At 35.1% G+C, this 20,597-nt stretch overlaps 1 protein-coding gene and 1 non-coding gene across 2 annotated transcripts in view; both read left to right on the forward strand.

Annotated features, from left to right (window-relative positions):
* LOC136988156 (uncharacterized) overlaps positions 1-20,597 on the forward strand; it is a 32,840-nt gene that overhangs the window by 7,351 nt on the left and 4,892 nt on the right. Inside the window, exon 2 of the mRNA XM_067285975.1 lies at positions 15,692-16,244. Within this exon, the coding sequence (XP_067142076.1) occupies positions 16,065-16,244 (180 nt within the window). The 5' untranslated portion in view covers positions 15,692-16,064. The remainder of the gene's footprint in view (positions 1-15,691; positions 16,245-20,597) is intronic.
* On the forward strand, positions 11,606-11,678 carry TRNAR-ACG (transfer RNA arginine (anticodon ACG)). The gene has a single exon. It is a non-coding gene; the product is annotated as a tRNA-Arg (tRNA).

Here is a 20,597-nt window from a genome sequence, read left to right on the forward strand (position 1 = left end):
TTTTTATTTAATTATTATTAATACTTTAATGCTAATGAAGACTATAAACGATAATTTATGATGATCAAGACTTAAATATCTTAGAAGCAGAAGTTTAAAATTATTATACCTGACGTTGCAAAATTATGATTATAATGCAACGTTTAGTTATAAATTTTGGTCAATGAAATGATTAAGTTTAGCTAATATAACCGTTTGATTTTAGGAGACGTCCATTAATTAATTACCTGTTGTGTACAATGACGTACCCTCCCTCTTTAAACTGTACACGTAATTAATGGATGACCCTTTACTTAAAAAACAATTTGAAATGGAATGATTGTTTTAGCAATATATTATTAACAACAGATTAGAGTTATCAACAATAGAATCACAATACGATCTTATAATAACGTGTAGCCATAACCAGTATCAAAACTAGTTTTGTATTTTTGAATGGAAGATACATTATCTTTAGGAAACGTTTATTGGGTGAAAATGTCAATAATAACGGTTTATATTAAACTTTAAATCGGATAAGACAAATTAGAATTTTATCTTTGTAACAACTGATCCCATTTTACTTTTCAATCAAATCCACGAAGTATGGCGACGAGTAGGCTTTTGAATGATCTATGTATTGCATCTTGTTAATGTCAATATACTTTGCTTTTAATTAAGGATGCAACAAAATACTTAGATAAATATAAAAAGTCGAATTGTATATCTACAATGTAAGACTAAAATATAAATTTTATGACAGACTTTATGCGATTCTTTATTAAATAAAGTATGAATCAATTTCGCTCAGTGTTTTGCTTTAAAATAACGCTATAAAACCTGTTTAAAATGGAAAAATCGGTGCAGTGCGATTCCGATTCATACAGATTTTACTGTACTTTGCGAAATTTCTATCATCATAAGTTTAAAATATAAAATATTTATGTTAATAGAACCATAATTGCAAACTATGTTTACCATATTGAATACATTAATACACTGTACAGTATTTAATTTTCTTTTAATAACCTGATTTAGTGTTTCCCAAAGTGTGGCACGCGTACCTCAAGAGATACGCGAAAGATCTTCAGGAGGTATGTGACTTTTTAATACCCAAATGTATCACAGACAAATAGAATAATTACTGTAGTAACGAATTATTTCAAACTTATATATTTTCCAATAAATTAAGTAATGTATTTCGTACGAATTCTTCCGCTTTAGTATTGGTACAAGTGCTACATTGGAAAATTGGCCAAAGAATTTGTTTTTTGATAAGACACAAACGAAAATTTAAGAAGATTGCACCAATGTCAAAATTTTGAAAAACACTGGCCTAGTTTAATAAATTAAATTAAATATTTAATCTTTAAATCATTGTGTAATGCATCTTATTATGATAAGAATCAAAATTAAAGAAATCAATGATAAAATATTAGCAAAAAAACTGAAAAATTAATTTTATAAACATTTAAAATAAGTAATGAATGAATAGCGTTAATATTGCGTATTATTATTATTAGTATAAAGTTGTAATAATCCATTTGAAATAATCAAAATTTATGTGTAAATATTTTCAAGCAACTTTAATTGATTCTCAAAACTCCGTTATTTCCGATATTAAACTATTGCATGGTTAACAGGAAATGTTAGAAAACCATTCGAATGTTGTACTTTGAATGTCGTCTTCAATAAATTCCAAAGCTCTATTATCAATAAAACTCGAAATATTGTAAAACATTGTTTTAATAAAATATTACTTAGCGTAATAAATATCTTTTAAAATAAACTAAAGAATATTTTCGTTTTAAATTACAGAATATCCTAGTATTAAACAGGAATGTAGAATCTTTTCAAGACCAAAATATCACCCAGAACATAAATTTTACATACAAAATTTCCTCGAAAATAATTACGAAGAACGAATTAATAATTATTGCTACATAGTTTGAAATATTCTAATTAAATCATACAAATAAATAGTCCAACCGTATAGTTTTCCACGCAACAGTAAATTGATAAATTAAAGTAAAAGTATTTAAATTTAAAAAATATATATTTAGTTTAAGCACGTACAGTCATAGAATTATAAACTTGAGGTAATAAGTTGATTGATGAAAATTTGTAGCAAATGCTGCACCTGAACTTTATTTACTGGTCACCAATTTACATACTATTGTTTAATTCTCCATGATTTCCTGCCCGTGTAGATGTACTTTCGATGTAATAAGGAGTTAGTTCTTTATTTTTTTAATGGTGTCGAACAAATGTTGTGCAATTTTGGAGCTATTCTGGCAAGGAAAAGCATCAATGTGAAATTGTTCGTCTGCTCGGTGTTCCAAAAATGACAGTCTCAGATGCAGTTCGACGATTCAAGGAGCTTGGCCACAATGGTGACCGTCCCGGACATGGAAGAAAGCGCACTGTCAACACGTCTAGGAACCGCAAGATCATCACAAAGCGAGTTGACTGACATGCGAAGGTCTCCACGAGAAAAATTGCTCGTGAGATCAGAATCAATCGCGAATCGGTGCGGTTAATGGCGAAAAAGGAACTCGTACTCAAGCCCTACAAGTTCGAAAAGGTTCAGCTCCTCACCGATGAAAAACAAGTGCGTGAGACTCCAAAGATCCCGTTAACTCAAGCGTCGGGCCGCAGGTCGACAATGGGAGTGCATTCTCTTCACAGACGAGAAGCTTTTCTCCGTACAACCATCAAAACGACAGGAACTGGTCCGCGGGGGCTCCTGGACGCTCAGCCGTCATCGAACATCACAAAATCCAATGTCAGTTCATGGTTTGGGGCGGAATTTGTGCGAGCGGCAAGACACCCCTTGTTTTCGTCGATCAAGGGGCCAAAATCAATCAAGATGTGTACCCCCATGACATTCTCGAGGCTGTGGTACTTCTGTGGGCTCAGCAGCATTTTGGCAGTGCGAAATGGATGTTTCAGCAGGACTCGGCGCCGACACACAGGGCGAAGAAGACTCAGGAGTGTGCAAGGCTCATTTTTCCGATTTCATCTCGTCTGCGGAATGGCCACCGTACTCGCCGAATCTGAACCCAATGGACTACAGTGTGTGGACCATTTTGGAGGCCAGGGCCTGTTCTAAGTGCCATGAAAGTTTGGAGTCGCTGAAGCAATCCTTGCGCTGGGAGTGAGACAAACTGTCTCCAGAAGAGTGTGGCCCATCGCTGAGAATTTCAAAACGCGTTTGGGGCTCTGCGTCAAAGCAAAAGGAGGCCACTTTGAAACTGGCTGAATATCTGATTAATACGTAAAGTATTGTCACTGTTATATGCTGTCGTTTTGCTAATTTTCATTTCTTTTAAATTTACGATACAAAAAACTTGTACGAGTTAATTCATTGTCAATTATAAACTTGAGGTAATAAGTTGATTGATGAAAATAAAATTGAAGCCAAAAGCGACAGGACTCGGTATTTAGTGGTTTTATCCACTCGATCATTGATGGGACTTCCTGTACTAAAAGTTAAGAGATGTAAAACCAAAAACCGCGAGGAAAATATAATATTGTATATATAAAATGAGTATAACAGTAACAAAGATAAGATGTATCAGGTCTCATTCCTTACCATCCAATTAATCCCGTGGCCAAACCCAATTTAGGCATGATAGAAAACTTATTAATGTTTGCAGACTGAAAAGAATTTTAAAAAGTTATCAGGTACAAGTTTCGAAAATATAGAATTTTCCAAACTTATATATATATATACGATACATTAATATATGAATTACTTACAAAAAAACTAGTGTAAAAATTAATTTCCGGTAAAGTCATAAATTAAAATTAAAAACTGTATCCAATGCTACTTAATAAATAATTATATAAGAAAATACTAAACAGGTAATTAACAAAAATAAAATTTTCTTTTGTACCTTTTTCGTTACGTATTAAACATAATAGGCTTAACAAAAGAGAATGGTTCATGAGAATAGAATAAAACAGTAATTTTGCTATACTAATTCGGACTTTAAAGCTATCGTTATGAGTCATCTGTTTCGACTCATTTCAATCACATTTCCTGTAGATACGCGATATTTACTTCTCCATTTACTTCCTTTATTCATTCTGAATAGTCCACTGTACTAGAATTAATTAAAATATAATAATTCGTTCATTGTAATAAGAGTTGAATCTGTGATGAAACAATGTATCTGAAAATTTAGTATTCATCATTGATCTGTTTCTTAATGCCGATGAAACAAACACATCATCACAATCAATTTCGGTATAAATCTTTGATGAGATCGACATGCTCAGTATTTATGGCAGAAAAAGTGTTGCTACATATTTTTCAGAGTACGGACCATCCATAAATTACGTAACGTTATTTTTAATTCAATTACTACCCCATCTCCTAACGCTCCGTCACGCTGTTGCACATACTCGCCCCCAAAATTACGTAACTGTACTGAAAAATAATACACAGCACGGAGTACCGAATGTGACATCATTTTATTAATTACGCGTAAACGTACAGTACAAACAGTACAGTTTGTTATGCAACACTTTAGAAACAAAAATGTTACCCGAGACCCTAACATTACGTAACGTTTTTGTAGATACCCACCCCACCTTCATAACGACCCACCCATTCATAACTGTGTTACGTAATGTATGGGCAGTCCCTTTTGTGAATAACTTATAAAATTATGTAAATATAAATATGAATTGACTGTATGATTAAGAAATAGATTTAATTTTAATCGGATTTCTATTTTGTTTGCTAAATTACAGATGCAATGTATTAATAATGGGAAGGTTTCGGTTTTGTTTTCGTTTTGTAGTAAGATGATGATAAAAAAATATTCATTGAACTATTGCTTTACGCAATCTTTCTTTATTATCACATCTTACATCCAGTTGAGTAATGTACAGTACTTAGATAAAACGATTTCCTGGATGTCCAAGTAGATAAAGTTGTAAATATAGATATTGCTCCATTTCTTTATTTTAAAAATTATAAAAATTAGTTTATAAATATTGTATAAATTTATGCTTAAATTTTATCAATTTGTATAACTTGTTGTGGCTCTAAGCTATAACGTGTAACAGGCCCTTCTCTACGAAATAATGATACTTGTGAAAAATGTAAGGCTGTCAGTTGCAGCTTCTTTAACATATGTGCAAACCCTGTCCTATTATAATATCACATTTTTACATTTCTAATAGAAATCAATGCTTCAATCTATAAAACGATTATTTAGTGCTTATCTCGGAATAATAATGTAAAAATGTTAATAACGCAATAAAAAAATCCAGCAACGAGTTGCGTAACTTTCCCGGCAACAACATTTAAAACTGCGCGTGGTGCCATCTGTTAAGATATTTTATTTTAAAAACTTTTTGTATTATTATTGTAGTAATTATAAAATGGCAAAAGGTTAATTTTGAGGGTAGGGGTGAGTTTTGTAAAAAATCGTAAATGATAATAACGAGTAAAATTGTCGTTAAGTCGTTAAGTGTGTCATATGTCAAGTAGGGTCGACCCTACTTGACATATGACACACGACCCCTTCTATTTTCTCAACCCTAGACCTTTAACAAACAAAATTTAATAGCATCAACGCCCCTAATACATAAACTTTCCTAAAAAATTTCAGAAAATTTCCACAAAATATTAAGCTTCTAACTGAATGAACGAAATCGTGCCCACACAAATATCTATACATACAGAAAAATCCCTCAACTTTTTTTTTTACTTTTTTTTATTTTTCGAAGTTCTAAGGTTCCCTGCCTCCAAAAATGTAAAAGTTTTGGGTGGTCATTTTTGACCGATTGCCATACTTTTCTTCTATTATATATAACAGCTGGGAAAGTAAAAGGTATCTGATTAATAAGACTAGTTTTATAAGACATTCTTTTTAAACACAAGATTACTATTTATGCGTGTAAATTCTCAAGAGTTTAAAATTAATGAAATATGAACGGAACTGGATTGCATTGACGGAAGAAGGCAGCGCAATACATGGGCAATCTGCCACGGTGAGATGCTTTCCCGGAGTACCTTCTACGGGAAACTGGCCTCTATTTAGGTGTTAGACACATGAAGGAAACACGGAAAACTGCACGTGCCATCTATTGGCGAAGCGCGAGCCCGCGACCAACTACTGTGTGTAAAGTGGTTTTTGTCAACTCGGCCACTGTTGAAATACGAACTGATTATGACTTCACAAATATATGGTATCAGCACAAGATATGATATCGTGTATTCTCAGTGGGTGCAAAAGTATATAACCATTACAGCATATTATTAAATCGAGATAAGACAGTAGATCTTTCACATAAAAATAATTATATATACAGTATATATAATTATATAATTGGACTTTTAGTTACATCTCTAATACATTAAAAATTATATATGCCTTCACATCTGAAGTCAAAGACACTACAGTATTTAAATTATTTTAGAACAAGGAAATAAAGTTATTTTCAGTGCTTTTTAAGCTTCATTCGCATCCACCAGCACGTAACGTGGCAGACAAGGCACAGACAACACAGTCATCTACAACCTAGCATGCACAGATGCCTTCAGGCATACTAGGGAGTGCACGCGCGTACCATGTTCCGAAAATTTTCGATAGAAGAACTAGCCGTGATGGCAATTTTACTAGAAGAAGAAGAAGAATCAGGTTGTGTAGAAAAGCAACTAAAAAAAAACAAGGTTTGCTGTTCATCCCATGAATGTAAAACGAAAAAAAGAAGGAGAATTCTACACATTATTCAAGGAGCTTGTGGACGATGAGGACAGATTTTTGAAATATTTTAGGATGAGTAAATGTGAGTTCGAGACCATTGTAACTAGAATTGAACCAACGATAACTAAGCAAGACACAAAGTTCAAGGAGTCTTTATTGCCTAGAGAAAAAGTAGACGTTTGTTTGAGGCAAGAGCTTTATTGTTCATATAGATATTAAAATTTTTCCAGACGTTACTAAGAGTACCTGCAACTACCCTTTTCTCGATTTTGGTAAAAAATTTGGTTCAGGTAAACTTATTATAGATATAACAAAATTTGTTTTATTCTGGGACATACGTAGTAAAATAATGTTTACTGAGTATTCAGGTATTGTTTCTTATATGTTGTCCAGTCGTCGTATTTCTGGTTCTTGGATATTGTTGACTCCTTGTAGTCCTGACTCATCATTAGAAATGTTGTTCCGTTGTACTGATCCGGGTGAGGGCGAATGTGGTGATGGTGTGTTATAGAAATCGTTTTGTTGTTCTGGTATTTGCGTTTCATACGATGCAGGCGAACCTACATATTCAGAATGGGTACTTGAATGTCTAGCTCCATACCTGATATAACTCTAAATACTTCAGCTTTTGCTATTGCTCTATCTCGAGGAGGGAATGACTGAACTATGGTAGCGATACTATCAAAAAATTGCTGAATGTCATTGGTCTTCGCTTTATTTTCTAATATAAATTTCATTGGCGTGTTTGAAGGAGTTTCACTGGAAATAGGTCGCGAAATTATTTCTTTGCGAATTTTAGTCCTGTTTTCAGTGGCGTGCCGTGACATTTGATGTTAGGGAAGCTGTGTTTCTGTAAGAAGCCGACTTCCAGGGACAATCAGTTAATTGCGCGTCAGTGATGGTCTCGGGTCCATTCTTACGTGCATGGTGACGGAAGAGACAAAGACGACAAGTATCTGACAAAATACACTATATACAAAATAGTTTGCTTTAGGACAATCAGCTATTCCGACTTCCTGAGCGTCGCTGTGGTTCTTTAATCGTCGATCGAAGGTGGGACAGTGGCGTTGACAAGACTGTAAGGCACGGGAAGACTTCATCTGTTGGCGTCGGGGACACGGTCTAAGTCCGAAGTGGCACGGGTTACGGGTTGGCATAACAGACGAGAAATTGTGTTTTTTTCTTTTTTTGCGCGTTGACACATGGCGTTTTGGTTATTCGGAACGTTAACCGAGTGCCAGGTATCCTCGATTGTCGGAGATTATATCAATCTCCGTTCTTTCTTTCGTCCATTTTGATTGGTCATTCTCCCTCAATCACGCTTCCCGAGTGGTTGGTCCCTGGTTACTAAACGTAACGAGACTCTTACCTTGAGCGCGAGAAAAGTCAAAATCGAAGATGAATTCGATCTTCCATTGATCATAGGACGACTTCCTTCCGCGATTTATGGTTTCTGCCTCGCAGTTTGATATAAACAACGGGTGTCCGACTACAAACGACTTTTTCCTATGTTTTTTTTTAAATTAATAAATTTTTCTCTAAATTAACCGTTTTTTCGCATCTTTCGTGACGGGTCAGACCTGTCCGGTACATGACATTTCCATAAAAGTTTTAAACAAATACTGGAAATTACAAAAATAAACAATTTATGTATTTTAGTTCTAAAATACAAATAATACATACATAATACAAATTGATATGATACAAACAATGATAGAAAAACTTGTTTTTTAATTTCTTATAAACTAACTCTATTCGGCGATTTTTTCTGTAAAGTCGTTAATCACTTTATCATAAAAGTCGCTGGTCGTCGACTCCATCGACGTATTTGAAAGCTCTTTTTCTATTGAAATCAACGCTAACGACGACAATTTTTCCTCTGACTGAGTGTTCCCAGCCAATGTATGAATTTGATTCGTGGTTGAAAAACTGCGCTGAACAGACCCACTGGTAGATGGTACCGTAAATATTAATGATATTAAATCATATAATTCTTTTAGTACGTCTTTGTTCGGATCGACATTAATTATAATATGTTTTATGTCTAAGAGTTACTTATCAATATAGTCCGGACTTGGCCGGATGGCCGAGCGGTCAAGGTGGCAGCCTACCGCTCTGGGGGACCCAGGAATTTTTCGGGGGTGGTCGGTTCGGATATGGTCCGCGAAAGATTTAAAACTTTTATTCAATTTAAATTATTATTCCCACATTGATACAAACTGAATTTAAATTTTACTAAAAATGTTGTTTTCTATTATAATAGTACTGTTAAAGCACGTTACTCTTGAGTTTAACGATTACTTACGTTAAAAGTTTTGATTAAAGTTTATTTTTAGATTGACACAGTTTATTTTTTATTTTTCTTAAACCTTGTGGTCCCTGCTAACAACAATGAAATCAAAGTGATCCCTGGTCAAAAAAAGGTTGGGAACCGCTGAATTAGAGAATATTCCCCCGTCACTATTTTTGCCATACGCACCTATATCCACACATATAAATTTATAATTGACATCAAAGATCGTCATCAGTACAATTAAAAAAGTTATTTTATAGTTAAAATAAAGAGATCCACTGTTAGCTGGAGCTGTTATGACGGCGTGTTTGCCATCTATGGCACCAAGGCAATTGGGAAAGTTCCATACGTGCCAAAATTCCTCTTGATATCTTTAACCATTTTTTTTTTTTTTTTTTTTTGGTAGGTGTTGGCATGCATTCTTCTGTCATTTCTTGTATGATAAAAGTACATACTTCTACATACAAGAACATATTATGCACAGTGCTCACACTAAGTCGATAACTGTACGCTATAGTTAACTAGGAGTCTCCGGTTGCCAAAAATCTGCAATAAAATTAAACAAGTCATTTTTTGCGATTGTAAGAAAACACGGGCTTTACTACGCAATGCATTCGGACGTACATAAAAAAACGAAAAGAAACCCAAGGGTTTGGACATCACATATTGGAAAACCCATCCACTATTCTTTGCTCCTTGGTGTACGCGACACATCTGATACTTTTTCCAAGGAGTCGAAAAGGCGTATACATGACGCACAGAGGGATTGAGCTTAATCTGAAAATAACCAGACGAGGTATAACAGGAAAAGTACTTACTTCCATGAAATTTACTCATAATTTCGTCAACGCGAGATAAAGGGAACTCTTGGGGAACGATTACCTCGTTGATCTAAGGCCATTCTTATCTCCCCCGTTGTCTTTTCCACGATATGTATCGGAGAGTTACATTCAGATGAGCTCTCCTCAATAATCCCGGTTTTTAAATAAGATTCTATTAATACCCTCAACTCCTTTCAATAGCACTCGGGGATACGATAATGCCGAGTGTTCAAAGGGTATTGGAATTAAATTACAGGTTTATGGGACGGCTCTATCATCCCTTTTAGTTCTGTAATTGAGGTAGCCAAACAACGCGGATATTTCCTGAATATTCTATGAATTCTCTTCTTTACACTCCATTCCAAGTCATCAAGTCCTTGGATTTCCACAGGAATATTAGTTAGACAATCAAACGACACAACTCTACGCTCAAGCATATCACGCGGTTTCTCATCCATTGACCTTCTAAGACCGTCGATTATCTCAGAGATATTATTAATAACGTTCATTCCCAGGATGGCCTCATAATCAATGTGGTCAGGGAATGACATACAGGCTATAGGCTGCAACTGATCACCATATTCTATTTTGACCCGTAGTACCTGTTCACACCAGGGGCGGATCTACATAGGGACTAATAGGGCTTAAGCACTGGGTCTCCAAGTTTCAAAGGCCCATAAAAATTGAATTATTTTTGTTAATAATAATCTTTCTCTCTTATGTTTTTTTATAAACAGAGTGAGCCAACGAAAACGAAATGGCAGAGTTTTTGAATAGTTGGATTTGTATTTAAGCAAATCGCTCGGACAGGTCGATTTTATTCTCGAGGGGGACATCTTGAAAATCATGCAAGGAAAAAAAATTGATCATAAAATTAAGGCTGATAATGTGTTATCTGCTAACTCTGCTGTTTCGTTTTCGTTGGCCCACCCTGTATATAAGATAGGCCTATAAAGTTTGTAATTCAACACAATTTCATAAATATATTTCAACTCTGATTTTATGATGTTATTAAAAATGAATTTTAAACCCCAATTTAAAGATTCTTAATCTAAGAAAAAATGAGGCCGCGTTGGACTTCAATAAGCCCTAGGCCCCGAAAAACCTAGATTCGTCCCTGCATATATTATCCTATAAGTCTGGAACCGTAAGAGTTATGTTGAACTTTGTTTATTATTTTACAGGTAAAGCACGACGCTGAGTAAGGAGGAACGAATTCAAGTCATTTTGGTGGTGGGGACTCTTCGAAGATTTCGCGCTGACTAAGAATCCCACCTTTAAAATAACGTGAATTTGTTCCTCCTTATACAGTGCCATGATTTACCTGTAGAAGAATAAAGAAACATAAACACATCTCTTGTGGTTTCAGACTTGTAAAAAACTAACAAACAGGGTGCTTCATAATTGTATTTATTTTACTTTACGCAGCATAGCCTTTGTAGTTTTTGCGCCAAAAGAGGCGATAGATTAAAACATACCAATTATAATTGTATTTGAATATAAAATTATAATACATGTATATATATATATATATATGAAAAGAATGGAAAGTGGAGATTTCGAATACAGTAGACCCCCTATAACACGGAACTTATCTACCGTATTATAGAGGGATTTACTGTAGTTGGATTTGCTGCATGCGGAAATAAACACGTGTGCCAAACGTGTTCTCGAAATGAATGGGTCGATATCGCGCCTATGATAATTTCGCAAGGCCACTGCCGAAAAAGCAAAGGCGTGTCCACTCGTACCGTCAACTTGAGAGTGAAAGCGAAATCGCTATAACCGGGCCAGTGGCGCAATGGATAACGCGTCTGACTACGGATCAGAAGATTCCAGGTTCGAATCCTGGCTGGCTCGGCTCCTTATTTCTTTTTTCTTCACTTTGTGCATTATTTTAAATATCGTCGAATATCTTATTTAATTGCGTAAATGGCTAAAATTCAGAACGCGTCGTTCGGAAACAATCGCACATTCTTATTTCTTACTATTCGCTGGAAAAGGTACTGTACTGTACTTACGACCCATGAACCGAACTGCCAGTGTTCGGGGAACAGTACCGCTTGGTCACTGATGGGCAACTAAAGGCTTAGAAAAGCTATCTATAAAAATCAAATGAATTTTATACTAAAAAGAAGAAATCACTAGAAATGTAATATAAACAATATTGGTTATTATTATAATTAAATACTACATACACGAAATAAAATGTAAAGTAAATTTTAATGGTTTATAAAAAGAAAAATTATTAGAAAATTTGATGTCAATTTTTTTTTATAGAAATTTTTGAGCTTTCTCCAAACTCGAGTCCTAAGCTACAGCTTACATAGCTTGTAAATCCAGTCCTGGCTGTAGCTTTTCTCGTAATTCATTGCATAAATGTAATAGTAATGGCTTCGGAAGACGACAAGTTCTTTAAAGCGAGTATCATTCTGCCGAAAAGGATTATCTCGAAGAGGAAAAACCGAGATTCATGACGTACAGTACATCCTAATTTTTTCTATCTCGAATTTCTCGTGAAGTAATATCATCCTTACACCTAAAGTGGCCATGTTCTTTTTATTTTCGTTACGTTCCTAACGGCAGCTCGAGAATAATCGATAAGATTAGCTTAGTCCAGCGATTCCCAATCCGGGGTACGCGTACCCTTGGGGGTACGCGATAGGTCGTTTAGGGGTACAGAAAAAAGTTAGTTATGGCAGAAAAAATAATATATTATGTATCACAAATTAATAGTATTAAAAAATTATTAGGTAAAAATTGTTCCTTGCAACAATCACAAACTTTATTATACATTTCAAAATGCAAAAATAGAAATGAAAACTTATGCTGCCGATTGTACAATGCAACAGATCAATAAATGTTGCGCAGTCGGTCAATGGAAGTGGGGATACCATTATGCGTGATTAGTGATTATGCTACGGACTTTTGATGGTAGGGTATGTTACCGTTATTATTATCTCTAAACAATATCCCCACGTGTTGTTTGAAAAAAGTATTTTTTATTGTTAGCAAGGAAAAGGACAAAACGACAAAACAGAAGAACCCGGTGACCAGAACGTGTCTTATGACGCAACTTGTGCCGTTTCCGTTTCAATATATCGGAAAGCATTTCTTATCTTTTAATGAAGTTTTTCAGAATTTTCTCGTTTCCCACGTGTTTGCAATGTCCGAGGAATGATAACGCAGTTTTATTTCATTAGGATTAAAGTGCTTCGTGGATAGCATAGCAAGGAAATAGGCGATAGAAAGTATAAAATATAAAGCTAGCCAACCTAAGCGGGGAACGATAACTGCCAAAATTGATACAGGTAGTTATATTAATATAAATATTAATGCTTTAAGTTGGAATTGGATAAATAATGTTGGAATTTGGATAAAATACAGGTGGAGAAAGGGAGATGGCACAATTAGTGGAATCAGTTGGGGTCTCCAATCCTGACAATGAGATGCCTGGAGAGAGAGGCCGTTTTTATGGAAAAGATCCAGTGATGCAAGATCTGCTGGTTGAAACACAAAGAACTTATTGATGACGCTTCAAGTAGATGTGTTTCAAGGTCCGCATTTTTAACTCTCCGCTCTGGGAACAGTGAGCCTTCTTTCACCCCACACTCCTCCAGCACTTGTTCATTTCTCACATAGTCTCTCCTTGTTATGTCACATTCTTCTCAAAAATCTCATCTTATGTACAGTCACAGGAATCGCATTACTAAGCAGTAATGCGATTCCTGTGACGTTTCTGTTATACCCAAGTTTCGTTACAATACACGAGCACAGGAACCACAATACTCTCATACGCAGCCATTCGTCCCTCTTTGGATATTCTTTTATCCCTTGCAAATCTATTCATCTCATACACCACCTAAGCTCCAGCATTCACTCTTCTGGTCAGATTTCACTACCTATCCGTCCATTCGTATCTATCATGTTTCCCAAATATACAAATGCATTCACTTGTTCCAGTTGTTCACCATCCAGCTCAATCGTGCAATCCGTTTGATCACCTTTGCGTTCAAACACAATCACTTTAGTTTTACTCACATTCACTCGTAGCATATATTCCTCACACGCCTCTTCAAGACTAGAAACAAGTGTCTGAAGCTCTTCCTTCTCTCTGCTAATAGCACAGTGTCATCTCCATACAACAAACAACAAAGGACTCATTCATTTCCAATTCTCGTTCCATACTCTGGTACTGTGGATCTCTTCATGACAAACCCTTGTCTTACACACTCCTCAATTGAGAACTACTCAGACACTTAACCATCCACGCGTACACACGCTTTACTGTTTTCATACATTGCTTTCACCTCACTAAGTCGTTTACCTCTCCTTCCATAATCACATAATAGTTGTCACAGTCTCTCCCTATTCATTCTATCATATGCATTCTCTAGATAAATAAACACCGAAAACACTTTTTACCCATATTCAAACATTTATACACAATCATTCGCAACGCGAAGATCTGGTCCATACGCCCCTTCCCTTTCATAAATCCACATTGCACCTTCCATATTTGCTTCGCAGTCAGCTTCTCAACTCTGCCAATCAACATTCGTGCAAATACTTTTTCTGGTATGCTTAACAAGTCACGGACATTGCCGTTGACATAGCTCACAAGGTCTAGAGGCCACATCAAGCTGGGGATCTTGAAGCAGGAGAGATGTGACTGTGTAAATAAAATTCGTATTTGATGTTTAACCAGAAAAGCATATTTTAAATTTAATTCATATTTTTGTAAACCGTTTTTAGCTCTTCAGATTTATATGAGGAAAAATGTACCAGTGGCTTAAAATCACTACTAGTATACATTCATGTGCATTCACGGATCGCTAATTAGAAATCGAAGCAATTAATAGCGCGATATTCAAACGTTCTGCGAAAAGAAGTTTACGGATTATTATTTCTATCTTTATTGTGTCGTCGTCGATGTCAAATTATTTCTATAACGAACGAGCAATTATTTATTGTGACGTCGTCACAATGCCGGGTTGCAGTTTTTAATTATATTTTTAATTTATTTAGTTTAAAGTATATGCTCTCTTACATCAAATTAGTAGCGTGTCATCATACTACTTCCCCCTGTACATCATACTTTACCTGTTAGCAATGGTGTCGTGCCGGTCATCTATCTAACACCTTTCGAACTAAAATGTTTGAATCGAAATAACACGACTTCTGGTTTGCATTAGAAGTTCGTATATAGTTAATCGGGGCCTCCTGCCTCTCTAAGGTTTTCATATCTGGTCTTTTTCATCTATCTAACTCCATTCTCGAGATTAAGGAAGGACAGAGAGAGACAGACAGACGACAGAGCTCTACAATTTTTCAAATTGCAACTCAAAAAGTTTGAGAAAAATATATAAATACACTATATTTCGAATAAAATTTTATTACTTTAAATTAATACAACAGCGTATAATGCTCTGGAAATAAATAAAAAATATGATTAAAGACTCGTAATTCTAAAACTGTACCGAATTCATATAATTATATGAATTTTGCCTTTAGAATTAGGTATAAGAGAAACATAGTCAGTGTTTTTAACGAGTTCTTGAGTCTTTAATCATATTTTTTAAATGAACAGCTGACACGTGACGGCCTCGCTTATTAGAGTTTAATAACACAGTACTTTAGTAACACGAGTTTAAAAATAGTATACATAAATGACATTTCTAATAAGAGAAAGAGAATTAGGTAAAACTTTTATAAGAAAAGTTATCTATGAGAAAGTGTTCTAAAATTTTATACTTACTAGTCATACTTGTAAGAGTATAAGACTTATATAATATTAATATACTAGAAACTAGATATTTTAATATAAAAACGTTTGAAATGAAGATAAGAAATGTAATTTGTTTTTTTTTCAGAACTGGAACAAACAAGGAAGAATTAAAGAGTTCAGGCACATCTGTTACCACATGCCCTCTATTACATGATTTATTGGAAATTATCAAGCTGTAAAAACACTTTTAAAAGTCAAAAACTGATAAAAGTTTGTCATTCTCCCGTCAAATTATAGCAAATCATTGTTCTCTTGTTTCAACTGACAGAATTTCAAATATACGATGATGATATTTACTGATAAATAGTAAAGAGATGTTGTATTTTATCACATTCTAGATTAACTTGTCATTCGATAAAAGTCAAGTTTTTGGAGGCAACTGAAACCGAAACCGAAACTGCCATTCTCCATGACATTGGCATTAATGTACTATCGTGGAAAGAGTTGATGTCGGAATTATGGCTCATAGACGCCATGGAAACAGACTAATAGACGATTTTCTTTTACCGGCTCTCAATGACAGGACCTACGGAAATGAATTAAAATGGATTGATGAATCGCAAAGATTATTCGCCATCTACTGGCCTAGAATATCTCCCAGAAGTCACCCCAATGATAGAGGATTTAAAATCTTTAAAGTAAGTCAATTAAAAATAATTCTAAACTTTCTTAATTTAAATATTTGATATGCAGGTATGTATATTTATATTTAAATTGAGAATAATGGCTAGGAGCCAGCCGTCCGTTAATTACCTGCACTGTTTAAAGGGGAGAGGAAGTCGAGACATTGTGTAGGTGGCCTTTTTTAGTGATATCGGTGACATACTAATTTGTTCTTATAAAATATTTGCAGATCTTTTTTAACTATAGATCCTCATGACTAGCAAGTAGGCTTATAAGTCATTTCTTTAATATCAGGGGGCCCATTGACCTATTGTACACGTAATTAAATGGGGAAGGGGTTTGCCAAAAATACATCATTGTACTCAACAGCAGTGGCGTGCCGTGACATTTGATGATAGGGAAGCTGTGTTTCTGTAAGAAGCCGACTTCCAGGGGCAATCAGTTAATTGCGCGTCAGTGATGGCCTAGGGTCCATTCGTACGTGCGTGGTGGCGGAAGAGACGTGCCTGACAAAAACCGACAAAAAAGAAACATAAAATAAACATATACTATGTACAAAATAGTTTGCTTTAGGACAAGCAGCCGTTCGGACATCCTGGGCGTCGATGTGGTTCTTCGATTGTCGATCGAAGGTGGCCCCGGGACAGTGGCATTGACAAGTCTGTAGGGCACGGGGAGACTTCATCTGTTGGCGTCGGGAACACTGTCTAAGTCCGAAGTGACACGGGTTACAGGTTGGCACAATAAACGAGAAATTGTATTTTTTTTTTTTTTTTTTTTTTTTGCGCATTTACATACGGCGTTTTGGTTATTCAGAACGTTAACCGAGTGCCAGGTGTCCTCGATTGTCGGGGATTATATCAATCTCCGTTCTTTCTTTCGTCCATTTGATTGGTCATTCTCCCTCAATCACGCTTTCCGAGTGGTTGGTCCCTCGTTACTAAGCGTAACGAGACTCTTACCTGGAGCGCGAGAAAAGTCAAAATCGAAGACGAATTCGATCTTCCACCGATCATAGGACAACGTCCTACCGTGATTTATGGTTTTTGCTTGGCAGTTTGATATAAACAATGGGTGTCCGGCTACTAACGACTTTTACCTATGTTTTTTTAAACTAATACATTTTTCTCTAAATTAACCGTTTTTTCGCGTCTTTCGAGACGGTTCGGGCCTGTCCGGAACCTTACATTTCTATAAAAGTTTTAAACAAATACTGGAAATGACAAAAATAAACAATTTATGTATTTTAGTTCTAAAATACAAATAATACATACATAATACAAATTGATATGATACAAACAATGATAGAAAAACTTGTTTTTTAAATTTTTTATAAACTAACTCTATTCGGCGATTTTTTCCGCAAAGTCGTTAATTACTTTATCATAAAAGTCGCTGGTCGTCGACTCCATCAGCGTATTTAAAAGCTTTTTCTATCGAAAGTAATGCTAGCGACGACAATTTTTCCTCCGACCGAGTGTTCCTGGCCAATGTATGAATTCGCTCCGTGGTCGAAAAAATGCGCTCAACAGACGCACTGGTAGATGGTACCATAAAAATTAATGATATTAAATCATATAATTCTTTTAGTACGTCTTTGTCGGATCGACATTAATTATAATATGTTTTATGTTTAAGAATTACTTGTCAATATAGTCCGGACACGAATGTAAATATTGCGATTCACTGCGTAATTTAGATAAATCAAAAAATTTCCCATAAAATTTACTTAATTTATAGAATTAAAACACGCTTGGAAAAATTGTTTTTCATAATATTAAAATTATTAACATCTAAAAGTGATAAAAATTCTAAAGATTTTGTCTGAAAATCTGTCAATATAATTACAGTATAATTAAAAGAAAATTATTATTAAATATAACTTGGCGAAAAAAACGTACATAAAAATAACATTGAATACTCTTTACTTTTTAAATCTTAAACAATTCACTTAGTCAGATAGCTCCCTGCCAGTGGCTAAGGGATAGAATCGTTGGAAGCGTTACACGTGTGTAGCTTCCACCAATTAAACCGGCTGAGGTTGGTGCTCTGTAAAGCGCATGCGCCAATGCCCTCCGGCTACTTTACACCATTCAGTTATTCTCGTCGTGGAAGTGGTCTCGTAAGCGCTTCCATTCCGCCACTGATATTCGAATATACAATAGCAATCTTATCGTTTTTTTTCACATGTAGTATAGAAATTTGTAATAAGATACATAATGCAGTTATAATAAAATATTAATTTTAATTAATTCAAAGTACGTTAAAATATGAAAATTTATATTTTAGAAACTACAAGGGAAGGTCATTGGAAGGTGGAAGCGGCGCTTCCACCGCTTCCAATGACGGCACGTCACTGCTCAACAGGGAGGGAGGGTGAAAGTGGCTTGAAAAACTGTACACGTAATTAACGGAAGGCCCTTTGATAGTTAATTTTTATCGGTTTTAATTTTAATTTTGCATGGCGTTGTTAAATGTTAATATTTGACATTATTCTTAGTTATTTACTATTTTAAAAATTAATAAAATTAGAAGAAAAGTCGATTGGAGGAGGAAACAATTACAGTATTATTGTCATCTGTAAACATGAGATGGTAGCGTTTACATAGGACTATAATACTTGTTGCTTATCGCAAAAAAAAAAAAAAGGCAATTGAGATGATACTTTATTATTTACAGATGAAATTTTTAACAGAAGCAAGAAATTTAATTTACGAAATAAGAGAATGCTTTGGTATATTAACTTTATATCGTCTAGGTACATATATGTGAAATCCGGAATTTTTATAGACAAAATTTTTAATTATTATCCCTCCTATTGCTAAAAGAATTGGTGAGAAAAATACTCCACTGGGGAAATATACAACTCTCCCCTAAAATTGTCAACGTTCTCGTTTCCAAAACATCCTAAAGCTCGACTTGCAAGATAAATTTATAATTAACGTCCGATTTCGTCACTTTATTTTGGTCCCGGGAACACCTTTAACCTTCACACCTGCTCCAATAACCTTTTCCTCCTACAACAACCGATCACAAGACGTATTTTCCCACCACGAAGCTATAAAAGCCACTTCCCCCCTCAGGGGAGTCTTTCATCAAAGGCCAGACGAACGACATCCAAGAACTTCCAGGGAAGTCTACAAACCGCCGCATCTCCGAGCCTAATATCCGTGTCTCAGTCGCAAATTTTATACCTTTGTGCAAACCTTGGATACCTTAGTGCCATTAACCAGGGACGAATTCGAACCTCCTGGAATTTTCAAAGATGTATGATAACCATCGATGTAAACTCTCTCGGTCCCCTACGTGTATTAGAGAACCCAGTCGAAAAAATCTCCATGTTAGAGTTTGTAATCGTTAGTTTAGTTATTTCTAATAAATCTTTGTTTCGTTGTTAATGGTGTTATTTACTCGTATATCGCCTGCGCCTTACCGTCGACCCCTCTTACCTCCCGCCACTCGACTGACAAAAAGAATCCCGACCCCTCGGGATCATAAACGTAAACCAGCAATCCCCTGACAAGTGGGCGGGTCTCACCGACCCGTTTCCCGACAAAAAGAGGTACGACATCGTCCTATCTCCCGGGCTACCCACATATACATATAGGATGTCTAGACGTTCGGGTCTTCATTTCGAACGAAGCATGGTGAGCATGCAGCCTTAAACACAAACAGCTCTTCGTCCAAATAATAGGACCCATTTTTCGAGAGTTTCCAAAAAAGTGGCCTCTGAAAATTTAGTGTTAAGCTCATAAGTCTGGAAGTTTCATGTCCCAGAGCGGCGATAGCCGAGTGAATAAAACGCTAAGCACTGGAGTTAGAGACGATGTAGATTCGAACCTTCGGCATTTTAGTTTAGTTTTTTTGATGTGTAAGATTATTATTTTATTATTTTACCGCATCATTATTACTATTGCTAGAAATTTCCCATTGAAGAATTAAGAGTAAAGATTTCAAGAAATTCAAGAAGAATTGCTAATATTTCTACAAATTAAGTAGTTTATACTATCTGTTGTAACATAAAGAGCAACAAAACGAAATTTCAATTAGGGAATTCACTTAAATACACGTAAACAGATTTAGGCTTTTATATTAAAATAATATTAAAATCTTTCTTTATAAAATTTTTTTATACGCTACATTCTGAGTAAACACTCTATTCTCTTTTAAAAAGTTTCCTTGCTGTCTTCCTTTAGTAATAGACACCTTAATATTGTTTCGGTTTCTTGAAAGAAATAAAAGCAAAATAGAGTTGACCAATTTTACTCTTACGCCTTCCCCCTAGATTTTTTTTCTTTTACAAATAATGAGTCTTTTTAATTCCACTTTGATAAAAGAAAGATGAATTGTACATATGTTAATTAGAT

The sequence above is a fragment of the Centruroides vittatus genome, unplaced genomic scaffold, assembly GCF_030686945.1.
Source record: "Centruroides vittatus isolate TY-2023 unplaced genomic scaffold, ASM3068694v2 scaffold_324, whole genome shotgun sequence".
Classification (NCBI taxonomy): Eukaryota; Metazoa; Arthropoda; class Arachnida; order Scorpiones; family Buthidae; genus Centruroides; species Centruroides vittatus.